The sequence below is a fragment of the Squalius cephalus genome (genome assembly GCF_949319135.1).
Source record: "Squalius cephalus genome assembly, chromosome: 5".
NCBI lineage: Eukaryota > Metazoa > Chordata > Actinopteri > Cypriniformes > Leuciscidae > Squalius > Squalius cephalus.
In genome coordinates this window covers 37773945-37787944 of record NC_137126.1, presented here as the reverse complement: position 1 = coordinate 37787944, position 14000 = coordinate 37773945, and the positions used below count along the sequence as shown (strand labels likewise).

General features: G+C 38.1%; 1 protein-coding gene across 4 annotated transcripts; it reads left to right on the top strand.

The window, feature by feature from the left end:
- On the top strand, positions 1-12984 carry radx (RPA1 related single stranded DNA binding protein). Of its 4 annotated transcripts, none has more exons than XM_079870482.1 (15): positions 1-873; positions 1915-2057; positions 2171-2363; positions 2508-2616; positions 5797-5897; positions 6165-6284; positions 6380-6472; positions 6552-6725; positions 9648-9805; positions 9949-10085; positions 10808-10852; positions 11254-11342; positions 11949-12236; positions 12314-12478; positions 12573-12984. In XM_079870482.1, the coding sequence occupies exons 1-15, from the start codon at positions 318-320 to the stop codon at positions 12719-12721; spliced, it is 2520 nt and encodes an 839-aa protein (XP_079726608.1). In that variant the 5' UTR covers positions 1-317; the 3' UTR covers positions 12722-12984. The 4 variants fall into 4 exon arrangements, with proteins under 4 accessions (XP_079726608.1, XP_079726607.1, XP_079726606.1 ...); XM_079870481.1 differs by having other exon boundaries at positions 18-873; positions 11248-11342; XM_079870480.1 differs by having other exon boundaries at positions 20-873; positions 11254-11387.
- Positions 12985-14000: the final 1016 nt, after the last annotated feature.

Here is a 14000-nt window from a genome sequence, read left to right as displayed (position 1 = left end):
GCTGCTGCTCGTGATTCGGGAAGAAGAAACACGAACTCGCCGCGCGCTTGGAGTTTGTTTACATTCCGTGAGGGTTGAGCTGACTTCAGATTTCAATAAATGACAGTGTATGCTATAAAATCGCATTAACTTATATTGTTTCAAAATGAAAAAGAATAATACGGTGTAAAGTTCAGATACGCAAGCTTAGCAAGTCTATATCCTGCAATCGCTTTCATAAGTTACTTATACACGTATTAAACTTCATTAAATGCTGGTTCGGGCCAGATCGTGTAGAGGTTTGGGTCTAGATGTTTTAACCGTCTCAGGTTTCAGAGATGGCAGGTCCGGCGGATCACAGTGACAGCGGGTCCGGTTCTGCTCTTCAGGCTGTGTTTGAACAGCTGCGGTCCGCGCACACTCTCTCCCTGACCCTCGCCAGCCCGCTGTGCCTGGCTGTCGTCGCTCTGGACCGGTACTTGGGCTTACAACATCCCTCCGGTGAGAGCTACAGCTACGACCTGACGATTACGGACGGCCGATGGAGGATGAAGTGTCAGCTGGCGGACAGTCTGACCCGCTGGGTCCGGACGGGCTCGCTGCGCTGCGGGGCGGGGGTCCTGGTGTCACTGCTGTCGTTGGTTCACGATGAGACGAGACTGAGTCACAGTTACCTGAGGATAGATGGCATTCACAGCGTCGTGGAGCTTCCTGAGAGATTTCTGTCCATTAAAGACGTAGAGAAAATCCCGCAGTGGTGCCAGGACTATGTGACCCGATCCGATGGACCCCTGCAGCTGAGCAGAAAATATTATTTACCACTGTGGATAAACGATGATCCTTATGGGAGCGTGTGGGTTCCGAACAACCCACCTCCAGACGTGGTTATTGATGGTAAAAAAAAGTATACAAGTATAATATACATACATACAAGTATATATGTATGTGTGTGTATATATATATATATATATATATATATATATATATATATATATATATATGTATATGTATATGTATGTATGTATATGTATGTATATATATGTGTGTGTGTATATAATATGCATGCATACATAGATAAATACATACATATTTATACATTACACACACACAGAGATGTTCATACATATACATAACATGCATACATACATATTAAAGGTTTAAATAAAAGTTAGGCTTTATACGCCTATAAAGCCTAGTTAGTTTAGGGCCAAACCGTTTGCTTGTAATTATTAATAAACGTATAAGTGCCATACAAAAAATAAAATATTTGTATATAAATATAAAAAATATATATTAATGTAGTAATATTAAAATTAGCATGAAACGAAAGTTGCTCTCTTTCTTGAAAAAGTTGTTCACTTTCTTATTGTGACGTATAACTGAGTGAAACGGCTTCTTGCACAAGAAAAATGTAGGGCGGGACTTGATTTTGTCCATCGGGAATTGATGGATTGTTAGGTAGTTGTGGTTTGCTATTGCTGTGATCTGTGAGTGACAGGTTGCCCCGCCCTCATGCCAGTAAACGCATCATCAGAGAGAATATGAATATTCAGAAGAAATACCATTGAAAGATGGAGGGGAAGTTATTTTTATTAAAGATTATGAGGGCACACAAATTTAAGAAGATTATGTGCACAGATAATATTCAATATTCCATTTAAAATATAAGAATTGTCACTTTTGATTTCATGGAGACTTAAAACTATTTTCAAATAATTATAGCTTAAAAGTGTTGGATTGTTGAGTTTGACAAATGGAGTTGTATGTCAAAAATTGTGTACAAAAAATGAGAACATCGAATGAGAGAATTTACATGTTTGTAATATTCAAACACAGCTGTTCTTTTGCACACAATTTATAATAGTGAAATAGTTATATAGTATTTAGGAATAGTATATGAATAGTCTGGGCAATGTTGTTCTTTCTTTTTTTCAGTCTCTAGAATCACTCTTCTTGCGGATCTGGATGCATTCTTTCACAGCTCCAGGCGCCCTCTCCCACTACTGGTCCGAATTCTGCATAGGTCCAGGATCCGGTACTATGGAAAACCAGGACAAAACATTGACTTCCCATTTCAGGTGAGTTGAGGTCATACTGTAGGTCTCATCGTTTTTTGTCTGCAGCTATTGATTATTTCAGCGGTGCCAAACATAATCTCTTTTTTCGCTCCCTCTTTCTTTCACTCTTTCAGGTGTACTGTGAGGTGGCTGATCAGAGTGGCGTCATGTCTATGGTTGTATGGAATGATCTTTGTCCTGAGTGGTTCAACCGACTGACAGTTGGCTCAGTTCTATATCTACAGCAGTATTCGCTGAAACACAGTTATCAGAAGCGCTCTAGACCACAGATCCACACACTCTCTCTTATGACTTTCCACTCCATTGGTATGAACTCTAGAGCTTTTTCCAAAGCTAGCTTTCTTATGCAAGTATTTCAGCTGGGTTTGTATTATACAGGTTCAATATTGGACCATTTCATGGAAAAGTTACATTATTTCAGCTCGGTTGTGGTTGTTTTGTGTATTGTAGAGATCTGCTTAAATCCTCGAAGTCCTGCATCTGTAGTGACGGTGATTCCACCAAAAAGTGTTCAGCCTCAGTGGGGTCTGCCTGATGTCCCATACAACTTTGCCACAAGGTACACATACTCACTTGCAAACATTTTCATGTGTTAATTTCAATGATGAATCATTTTCATCAACAATTTTTTTTCACTGACTAAAAACGAGACTATAACTAAATAAAAACCAGTTTTGAATGACAAAAACTAAGACAAAAATCTTTTGACATTTTCGTCAACTAATAAAAATGAGATGAAAATGTTAGGCAGGGGCGATTTGGGAAGAGATCCTGTCAGAACTGATGTCCTGCTTGGTAGATGATGCGCACTTTTGAATTGTAACGTGCTGATCTACCCGGCGGGACACAAGTTGGCATACACTTGCATGTGTCATAAAACATTAAAAAATATAAACATCTAGGAGAAAGAAAAGAGCAGACATATGGTGAATTTAAAAATGGATGAATCTAAAAAAATAAAATAAAAAAAAAGCATGACGATTGCGAAAGAGAGCTCAGTTCAGTCCGTTTTTCTGTGCTCACACAGAAAGCCTCCTCTCAGACAGCTGAATTGAGCTGTCTTGCGTCTTTTCGTGCTTGAACGGACAAATACACACAAAATTATGTCAAAATGTAAGTTTTGCAAAGTATTCACGTAAACGCAGTCGGTTATGTCTTAAGTGAACGTAAACATTTGGTAGAATATTGGATGTGTATCAGTGTATTGAATCTGTGCATTTGGCCTAAACCTGCTGCTGTCCGTCATCATTATTGTAATAAAACAAAAGAAAAAGAGAAAATCACTCAATGCACTTGACTGAATAATTTAATTGTTTTAATATATAGATTCATCTATATTGAATTTTTACAAATATATCTGCTTGAAAGAGTGAAAATTGAAAGAATTGTATGCAAGTTGTTATAAAGAATGCATATATCATTAATTGAAGAGACCATGTTTTATTTAATTTTAAGATAAATGAAGACGTTGTGTCACAGCAGTGAAATTTGTGTCTGTATTGCATGTTCAAACCTTAAAGGGGCAATAGGTGATTCTCTACAGAAACATTTTATGTTATGCTGGTTGAAAGTCTCCTCATATCCTGATAGCAATAACTTTGTTAAACGGTCTAAATGCGTGTATATATATATATATAAGCAGGGTTTGAAATTAACACCCGTAAAAATCAGCTATGGCGGGTAACACTGGCAAATCACAAGCCAATTTGGCGTGTTACTATGTTTGCTCACTTTGCTGGGGAACTTCGTGAAGCCAAATCTGTGCCAATTTAGCGCAAATACTCCATTCGTGAGTCATCATTATATTTTAAATACAGCGTAATCTGCATAATCTGCGCATATCTGGCTTACTTGAACATGCCTGTCACTACGCAACAAATAATGGCGTGCTTGTTCATTTGCATTAAAGCAATAGCGGAGATTAAAAAGCATTTGATTAACAGAAAAGACATAGTTATTTTCCAACATCCTACAATTACATTTTTTGATGTTCCTTGTACTGTACTGATCTGTCCACCTAAAATACATTTTGGTGAAAAGAATGAGGATGAAAGAGATTTTGTTGTTTGAATAAGAAATGAATGTATGAAATCCAAATTTTATAATATGTATGTATATAAAGAAAAAAAAGAAATAACCCAGATTAACTACGTCACCGCTTATATATCTCCCTATATATATATATATATATATATATATATAAACTGTGACGTAGTTTCTTTTTCTTTCTCTTTTTTGTTTTTGGCTAGTAGAACCATAAAATGTTTGTTCGGTCCGAATGAAATGATTCCATGTGTTCCCTGTCAGTCAACGTGTGTTTGCATACCACTGTGTGTTGTTCACGCAGACATCATACATCATCAGCGCGTTCACGTACGCTGTGCAGACAGAGCGAGAATTGCAGGCAAACAACCTAACTTTCCTTCTGAACCAACAACAAGTAGCCAGTATCTACAGTTCAGGTTTGACAGTACAGTTCTATGTACCGCTGACTTTGCCCTATGCAGATAATTCAGTGAGATTCGAATACTGTGCTTTCTTTCCTTTATATCAACAGGTCAACTTCTGAACTGCAGTCATTTCACAATCACATACTTATGTATGCAGGCGCTTCTTTCAATGCTAGCAGGCTAAAGTTAGCATTTCCCTGATCACCTATTGCACCTTTAATATCATTCATGTTAACAGGTTAATTGGCCTAGATGTTTTCTCCAGGAGTATACACAGTAGCTAATGAGTTTGGACATTTTAGAGAAATGCTTAATTGATGCATTGCAATTTAACTAAACTCATTAGACGACTTATTAGACGACTAAAACAAGATGACTAAAATATGATTGAAACTAAATTTCATTTTAGTCAAAAGACTATGACTAAAACTAAATCAAAATATGTGGTCAAAATGAACACTGGTTAATTTGTTCCTTTAAACTTTTGGTTTCAATGTATTGGTTTGAAACAGGACTCTTACATTTCATTCTTACATTAGATGTACACTGCCAATCAAAAGTTTGGGGTCAGTAAGTTTTTTACTGGATTTTTTAAATTTTTTAAATTTTATTTTTATTCAGGAAGGATGCATTACATTGATCAAAAGCTACAATAAAGACGTTTATAATGTTACAAAAGATTTCTATTTTAAACTACTGGCAATCTTTTGAACTGTTTTTAACAATGATAATAAAAACAAATACTTCCTGACCATCAAATCAGCATACTAGAATGATTTCTGAAGGCTCATGTGACACTAGAGACTAAAAACTTAATGGCTGCTATTGGGACCGTCATGTTTGCCATCACAGGAATTAATTACATTTTTAGATATGCCACACACACACACACACACATATATATATATATATATATATATATATATATATATATATATATATATATATATATATATATATATATATATATATATATATATATATATATATTACTAAAAATAATAATATTATTTCACAATAATACTAACTGTTTTACTATGTTTTTAATCAAATAAATGCAGCCTTGAGGCTTCTATAAAAAAATAAAAAAAGTTAATTTAAGTGATAGCATAGTTATTAATGTGTTAGGGTTATTTTATTGCATTATGGTTTTTATTTTTAATACCTAATATGTTACTGTTTTTGTCTTATTTACAATACACATTCTTTTGTCATGAAGCCAAACAATATTTTTCCACATTGTGGATAATAAAGTCTCCTAACTAAACAAACCCTCTCTCTGTGATCAGGTCAGAGGTGGACTCAATGAACAGTAACCAAGCCTGTGATGTCATTGGTCTAGTGACTTATGTGGGCCGGGTTGAGCGAATCAGGAGCAAGGAAAAGACAGGTATAGGCTATTATTGAACAGCTGGTTGTCAGTTAAGATCATTATACATGTAAGATGTTGTTCCTGCTTTGTCTTTACGGCCTGTCGCACCTCCGCCGATGCCATTAGGTAAACTGCAGGTTTGTCAGCTGGAGGCCGTTGTTCACTGATGTTTCGCCCCCTACACCAGTATCAATTATTAATATTCATACTTAGGGTTGACTGTTTAATCAAACCATCGTTACATCTGCATGTGTGTGTGTGTGTGTGTGTGTGTGTGTGTGTCAGGACCTGAAAAGTTTTGGGCGTATCGCTGGGTACATGCAGTGGATGGGACAACTGACTCTCCCTTTATCCTGGAGATCTTCTCCTCATCCCAGCCGGAGATTTTCAACAACATCTGTCCTAGTAAAAACCCCGCCCATGGCTTTATGTCCACAAGCATTGTATATCTCTAATGCTGAATGACCTGATTTGATTCTCGCTCTCTCTCTCTCTCTCAGTGACGTACCTGGTGTGCACTCAGATGAGGGTGTGTCAGACAGGCTGTTCTGTGTATCTGACCAGTAGCACAGAAACACAGCTCTTCATCACGGGTAAATTTCAGCTACAATGAGGTCACAGATAACCACAATCAGCTCAACTGTTTATATGTCTGTTTTTTTGCATTAACAGGCTGCCATAAAAAGCAGCCCTACGTCAATGAGCCAAAAGTTAAAGCGTTCATCCAGTGGACCAAGACACTGAAGGACAGTGTCATGCTGCAGAGGACTGCAGTTGGAGGACATTACCGCTACCCTCCTGCCCCACCCACCTTCACACCAACCACCACCAATAGCAACATGACCAGTAAGAATTTCAAGTACACATGAAATCAAGTTTTTTATGGAATATTGCAGTATTTATTATACATGATTTATCTGTTTTTATTATTATATTTATTAACATTTTTATGTATTTAAATCTATGTGCCTCATAATCTTTAATCAAGACTTCTCTGATAATGTGTTTACTGAGCAAGGGGATCTCACATGAGATCACAGCAATAGCAAATCACAACGATCCAATCAATTCTCAATAGACAAAATCAAGTCCCGCCCTATATTTCACTCTTATATACTTAACAATAGGGAAGAAATTAATATGTTTCATGCTGACTTTAAATTTAGACAGTAATGCAAATAAGACCATTGCACGCAGTCATGTTATTTTATTTCCAATGTTTAGAAGACTTATTGACAATATTTTAATGTTAAAGGTGCTGTAGGGCATCTGGGAAAATGCTAACTTTAGCCTGATAGCACTAAAAGCGTATGTCCCACCCACGTTTAAAGCCACGCCTCCTGAAAGCATGAACACACACACAGCCAAGAAGACTGGAGACAACGTTACTGCAATACATCATGTGTTATTCACCAGTGAGAAAACTTTATAATACAGTTAGTAACAGTACTATAATACCAAACGTAAACAAATTCTTGAAAACGGAATTAGATGCAGCATGTTTTCGGTTTGTTTAGCTAGCAAAACTTGTCAGTGTGTCATATTTCTTGCATGCCAGGTGTTCCACGATGAGAGTCTGGTTATTGTTGCTGCTTGCCTGCCATTCTCGCTCCGTCTGCACAGCGTACGTGAACGCACTAATGAATTATGTCGTCTGCGTGAACAACACGCAGTGGAATGCAAACACACATTGACCGACAGGGAACACACGCTATAGGACCATTCGGACCATGACATAAGTATTTGATGCATCAGAAAAGCAGAACATAATATTTGGTACAGAAACCTTTGTTTGCAATTATAGAGATCATACGTTTCCTGTAGCTCTTGACCAGGTTTGCACACACTGCAGCAGGGATTTTGGCCCACTCCTCCATACAGACCTTCTCCAGATCTTTCAGGTTTCGGGGCTGTCGCTGGGCAATACGGACTTTCAGCTCCCTCCAAAGATTTTCTATTGGGTTCAGGTCTGGAGACTGGCTAGGCCACTCCAGGACCTTGAGATGCTTCTTACGGAGCCACTCCTTAGTTGTCCTGGCTGTGTGTTTCGGGTCGTTGTCATGCTGGAAGACCCGGCCACGACCCATCTTCAATGCTCTTACAGAGGGAAGGAGGTTGTTGGCCAAGATCTCGCGATACATGGCCCCATACATCCTCCCCTCAATACGGTGCAGTCGTCCTGTCCCCTTTGCAGAAAAGCATCCCCAAAGATTGATGTTTCCACCTCCATGCTTCACGGTTGGGATGGTGTTCTTGGGGTTGTACTCATCCTTCTTCTTCCTCCAAACACGGTGAGTGGAGTTTAGACCAAAAAGCTCTATTTTTGTCTCATCAGACCACATGACCTTCTCCCATTCCTCTTCTGGATCATCCAGATGGTCAGTGGCAAACTTCAGACGGGCCTGGACATGCGCTGGCTTGAGCAGGGGGACCTTGCGTGCGCTGCAGGATTTTAATCCATGACGGCGTAGTGTGTTACTAATGGTTTTCTTTGAGACTGTGGTCCCAGCTCTCTTCAGGTCATTGACCAGGTCCTGCCATGTAGTTCTGGGCTGATCCCTCACCTTCCTCATGATCATTGATGCCCCACGAGGTGAGATCTTGCATGGTGCCCCAGACCGAGGGAGATTGACCCCATCTTGAACTTCTTCCATTTTCTAATAATTGTGCAAACAGTTGTTGCCTTCTCACCAAGCTGCTTGCCTATTGTCCTGTAGCCCATCCCAGCCTTATGCAGGTCTACAATTTTATCCCTGATGTCCTTACACAGCTCTCTGGTCTTGGCCATTGTGGAGAGGTTGGAGTCTGTTTGATTGAGTGTGTGGACAGGTGTCTTTTATACAGTTAACGAGTTTAAACAGGGGCAGTTAATACAGGTAATGAGTGGAGAACAGGAAAGCTTCTTAAAGAAAAACTAACAGGTCTGTGAGAGCCGGAATTCTTACTGGTTGGTAGGTGATCAAATACTTATGTCATGCAATAAAATGAATGCAAATTAATTATTTAAAAATCATACAATGTGATTTTCTGCATTTTTGTTTTAGATTCCGTCTCTCACAGTTGAAGTGTACCTATGATAAAAATTACAGACCTCTACATGCTTTGTTGGAAAACCTGCAAAATCGGCAGTGTATCAAATACTTGTTCTCCCCACTGTATGTTTGAACCAGAAACTGATTCTGAAGTGAAAGAGTGAATTATACAGGCTCGTTGATAAGTTGATGTATCAGAAAGAATGGTAATGCGTTTTATGTATCGCTCTCTTCAACGTTGGACACATAACGGTAATTGATATGATTAGCCTTTTGCTTGACTATGTTATCAAACAGCTAATAATGTGTTGTTAATGTTACACAAACCATGTTCCCATTCACCATCTCAGAGTCAGACAGCTGCCTTCTAAAAAATCAAATCCTTAGAAACGCTTTGAACATCAAAGAAAGTCAGTGGAGAAAAGCCCTGCATGTTGACGGGATGGTTACATGTTTGACGGTAGGAAACGGGGGCGGTTTCAAACCGCTTTTTTGAGACTGTCTTTGGTACACTGCAGTTTTAAAGGGATAAATGAAAATTCTGTCATTTACTCACCCTCAAGTTCCAAAACTGTATGAATTTCTTTCTTCTGCTGAACACAAAGGAAGATATTTTGAAGAATACTGGTAACCACACAGTCGATGGGCAACATTGACTTCCATAGTATGGAAAAAAAATTACAATGGAAATCAGTGGGGTCACATGTTTAAACACGTTTAATCCTGTGTGTTGTAGATGAGTTTTCTATAACAGCTGTGGCTGAGCTGAAGGGGGAGCTGGAGAGTCTGCAGTACAGGGAGCACAGGAGAGTAGCTATACAGGGTCACGTGGCTGCTGTGCAGTTCCACATCTGGCCACCACAGCCTGAGCCGCCACACAGTCATCAACAACAGGTCTGTACTTCTGAATCAAGATGAAAACAGCCAGTCAGCTGCAGCCACCATGAGGACAGTCTGTTATTTCACTTTACATTTTTTTTAGAAAGAATCTAAATGTGCTGACAAAAATAATAACATCATTGGTGATGTCTTTAAAGGAGGAGGGTGTCTCAGTACGAGGGGTCAGCAACACAAAGGGTGAAATGACTCTGTCACAGAGAGAAACGGATTCAACCTCACCTGATTCGGATATTACAGTCTCACCCAAACGCAGGAGAGTGCAGACAGGCTCTAGGTAAAGCTTTCTTAACCAGTACAAGTAGCCAAAGTGAATCAGATCCATGATATTGTTCATTATACACTACTGTTCAAAGGTTTGGGGTCAGTGAGAATGTTTTTATTTTTTATTTTTAAATAAGTCTTTTATGCTCACCAAGACTGCATTTATTAGATCATAAATACAGTAAAAACAGTAATATTGTGAAATTTTAATACAAATTAAAATAACTGTTTTCTATTTTAAAATATTACAAAATGTAATATATTCCTATGATAGCAAAGCTAATTTTTCAGTATCATTACTCCAGTCTTCAGTGTCATATAATCCTTCAGAAATCATTCTAATATGCTGATTTGCTGCTTTGCATTTCTTATTATTATCAATGTTGAAAACAGTTAAGCTGCTTAATATTTTTGTGGAAACCATGATGCATTTTTGTCAGGATTATTTGATGAAAAGAACTGCATCTATTTTATTATAAATCTACATTATAAATCACCCCAAACTTTTGAACAGTGCTGTCAATTTTTAAGGAAGAGTCTAAAGACAAATGTCAATAAAAATGAATGCAAGTAACTGTTCCTTGGCAGGTAAGACATTTATGGCTGGTTTACTAGCCAGTGGCAGGTGTGGCAACAAGGATGAACAAATATTGCTTAATTAGTATAATTACTTCATATGAAAAGTTTTTAATTTCATTAGTATGTCACCAATTATTTTTTCCCCTCTTCGTTTAGAGTGCATTGTCAGTATTTTACCAGATCCAAAATGCAGTCCAACAGGTAATCTAAGCACATTACACTCAGTCTCACTTGAATTAATTAATTAGGAAGAATTTCTTAAGAATTTGTTATTCAATTTTACATCTACATGTTTATTTTTTAAGTAAAGAATTATTCTAAATTAAAATATTGTGTGTTAAAGCCCATAAATAAAACAAATCACTCTTCAGTTAAGCATACTGATAACAAAATATCTACATGCATTTTTTTTTTTATTATTATTATTGTCTAGTTAAGTATCATATATTTTAATCTGAAAATGTACCTGTTTTGTTTTTTATTACGACCACAGTTGAAAACTCTGTATATTTAGCATTTATTCCATTTGAGTGCCTTGCCCTATTGACTCCCATTGTAAGTGCACAATATGAATAATGTTTTTTTTCTCCATTGAGGTACAGTGCAGGTATGCAGGTGGCCTTTACCTCTCATGAAGAGGAAGAAGAACAACAACAGGACGAAGGGGAGTTGGAGTCAGACGAATCTGAGGGTGAAGACGAACACATATCATTTAGACAGTCAGCTGTAGGAAAAGGTGTCGCACCTTCTGAACATCACTGACACATGTATAATATAATACATAATTGAATGTGTTAAATGTCTGGAGTAATTTGTAATGATAAAATATACATTAACTTCTGTTTAAAAGTTTGGGGTCAGTAAATCAATCATTTTATTCAGCAAGGATGCATTACATTGATCAAAATTGACAGTTAAGACATTTATAATGTCAAAAAATCTTTAAAAATGTATCACCGTTTCTGAAAAGGTATTCAACAGCACGACTGTTTTCAACATTGTTAATAATAAGAAATGTTTCTTGAGCACCAAAACATCATATTAGAATGATTTCTGAAGAATCATGTGACACTGAAGACTAAAGTAATGGCTTTGATTTGCCATCACAGGAATATATTACAGTTTAGCAGAAAACAGAAAAGTTATTTTACATTTGAATAATATTTCACATTATTTCTGTTTGACCTGTATTTTGATTAAATAAATGTAGCCTTGGTGAGCATAAGAGACTTCTTTCAAAAACATCAAACTTCTAAACGGTATTGTAATATCAAATATTGTGTTGTTATTTCTAAAGAGACTGACCAGACATCGCAAGTCCCAGATGTACAGCAAGCTGCTAGCCACCCCATTGCATTATGGGAGAGCAGAGTCTGGCCGATAGTGAAACAGCAAGTGGCAGATCACGTTTGCAGTGGCAGACTCGATCAGGAAAGTATTCCTGAAAAATTCCACTTTGACGACAGAGAAGTTCTACTACATGACCTGAACCTGAGCCCAGCGAGATGGAACCCCGATCTGACCTCACAGACGCACACGCGCACACCTGTGGCCTGCCCCGGTTACTTCATGCTCACGATTCTGGGTGAGAGCAGCACTTGTAGCTCACTATGTTGTGGAATGGAGCTTCAGGTAATAACTGGACCTCTCTTCTCCTCTCAGGGCTGAATCAAACGGCTGCAGTAGATGTTCTGTTTGTGCCCGTCGTCTCATCTGATGACCCCAGAGCTGCTGGAGTGCCACACACTCAGCATGACAACTCACTGCTGTCCTGCATTTCATCAGGACGTCTGTGTGTTCAGCCAGACGGCAGCTTTCCCGCACCAGGTGTGTGTGTGTGTGTTTTACCACTCTGTTCTGTTCACATCCTCCATCTCAGCTGAATAACCTGTGAGTCACAGTGCATGTTTTTTTTCTGCAGAGTCATTGATGAGTTCTGCCCCTATGCTGGAGTCAGAGCGTGTGGTGTGTATTGTTGATCTATGTCTGCTTGAAGAAGGCAGGGTGGAAATGATCTGCTCTAAACTCTACAGGACAGCGGACATCTGCCAGCCCGACAGCACTCAATGAGAGGACACACCTAACAACAATAAAATCAATCATGCCAAAAAAAAGCAAAGTCCTGTACAAGTCAGATGACATGTGCTGGGACTGATATCAGTGTGTTCTGATTTGAGTTGTTATTTTAGGGGACTGGAAGACTAATTTTATGTGTAAAATGGATTTTTGGTTGAGCAAGTTTTTGTTCGTTGTTGTATAGATAAAATATGATTATAATCTTTTGTTTGAAATTTCAGGAAACGTTTTAGAAAAATAAACAAACTCAAAACGTTCTTTAAATCTATTTATTTTCATGTCCTGTTTTTTCTTTTGCACAGACAACAGATTCATGTAAAGACAGTATAAATTAAATATTTTAATGTAAAACATTTACTCTGCACCGTCAGTGCTCTCTGAGAAATACTAGGGCTTTTCACACTTGAAATAGTTGACTGGGTCTTTCTACGTTTCACACTGTTCATACTTTACCCGGGGTTAACAATTAATCCTGACGTTTCACACTGGACATTCCTAAACGCGGGGTTATAACGTTCTTATTTGCTGTATCCGTGACGCGTCATTGATTGGACGAACGCAGCACGGGAACGGTTTACATGAAGGCTCTGGCATTGCGCGTCTTCATTCAGTATATTACCGGGTTATTTTCCCTGAAGGTGCTCTTTGGGCTATAAAGGTAAGAATATATCAGTCTTTCTTTACTCCAATTCGCATGTTTTCAATCGCTGAACTGTTTAGTACAACAGGCGGTGTTTGTGTGATTGTCCAAAGCACGTGAATGAGACAAGCGATTTGGTGTCTATTGTTAAGCATCTAGCCCTAACATTCTGTAGTAAACTTTCACGCTGTAGTTTGGCACCGCAATGCGAGGTTAACAACGCAAAATTGGTCATAATCCGGGTAAAAAGCGGTGCTAACCTCGCTTCGGAATTACAAGTGTGAACCGTTCCTTTGACCCTGTGTTAAAAGCGGGCTTTAGAACAACGTTACGCTCAGTGTGAAAAGCCCTTTTAAAATTTAAAATGTGGCGTGAACGAATACTTGCATAGATCATTCAACACATTTTTCAAGTCTGATTACAAGATTTTGTAGATAAAGCTTGATATTTTCTGCTAACCCCTGTAGCATATTTTTTTACAATACTCATACGTCAAATGTTTTTTTTTTCATATATATATTTTTTTTTTTTTTTTTTTTGGTGTGGTCCAGTTTTAAATGCAAATTTTAACTGTATAAAATGAACACAAACTTCCTGTTGCTACTGGAAATAAACCTGGAGATGAGACTAAGG

What these genes read in the sequence shown, in the direction of transcription:
- radx (XM_079870479.1), top strand. Translation starts at nt 318, where the DNA reads ATGGCAGGTCCGGCGGATCACAGTGACAGCGGGTCCGGTTCTGCTCTT. An exon ending in CAGGAGCAAGGAAAAGACAG is followed by an intron (nt 5,898 to 6,164) that starts GTATAGGCTATT and finishes TGTGTGTGTCAG; the next exon opens with GACCTGAAAAGTTTTGGGCG. An exon ending in CGGCAGCTTTCCCGCACCAG is followed by an intron (nt 12,479 to 12,572) that starts GTGTGTGTGTGT and finishes TTTTTTCTGCAG; the next exon opens with AGTCATTGATGAGTTCTGCC.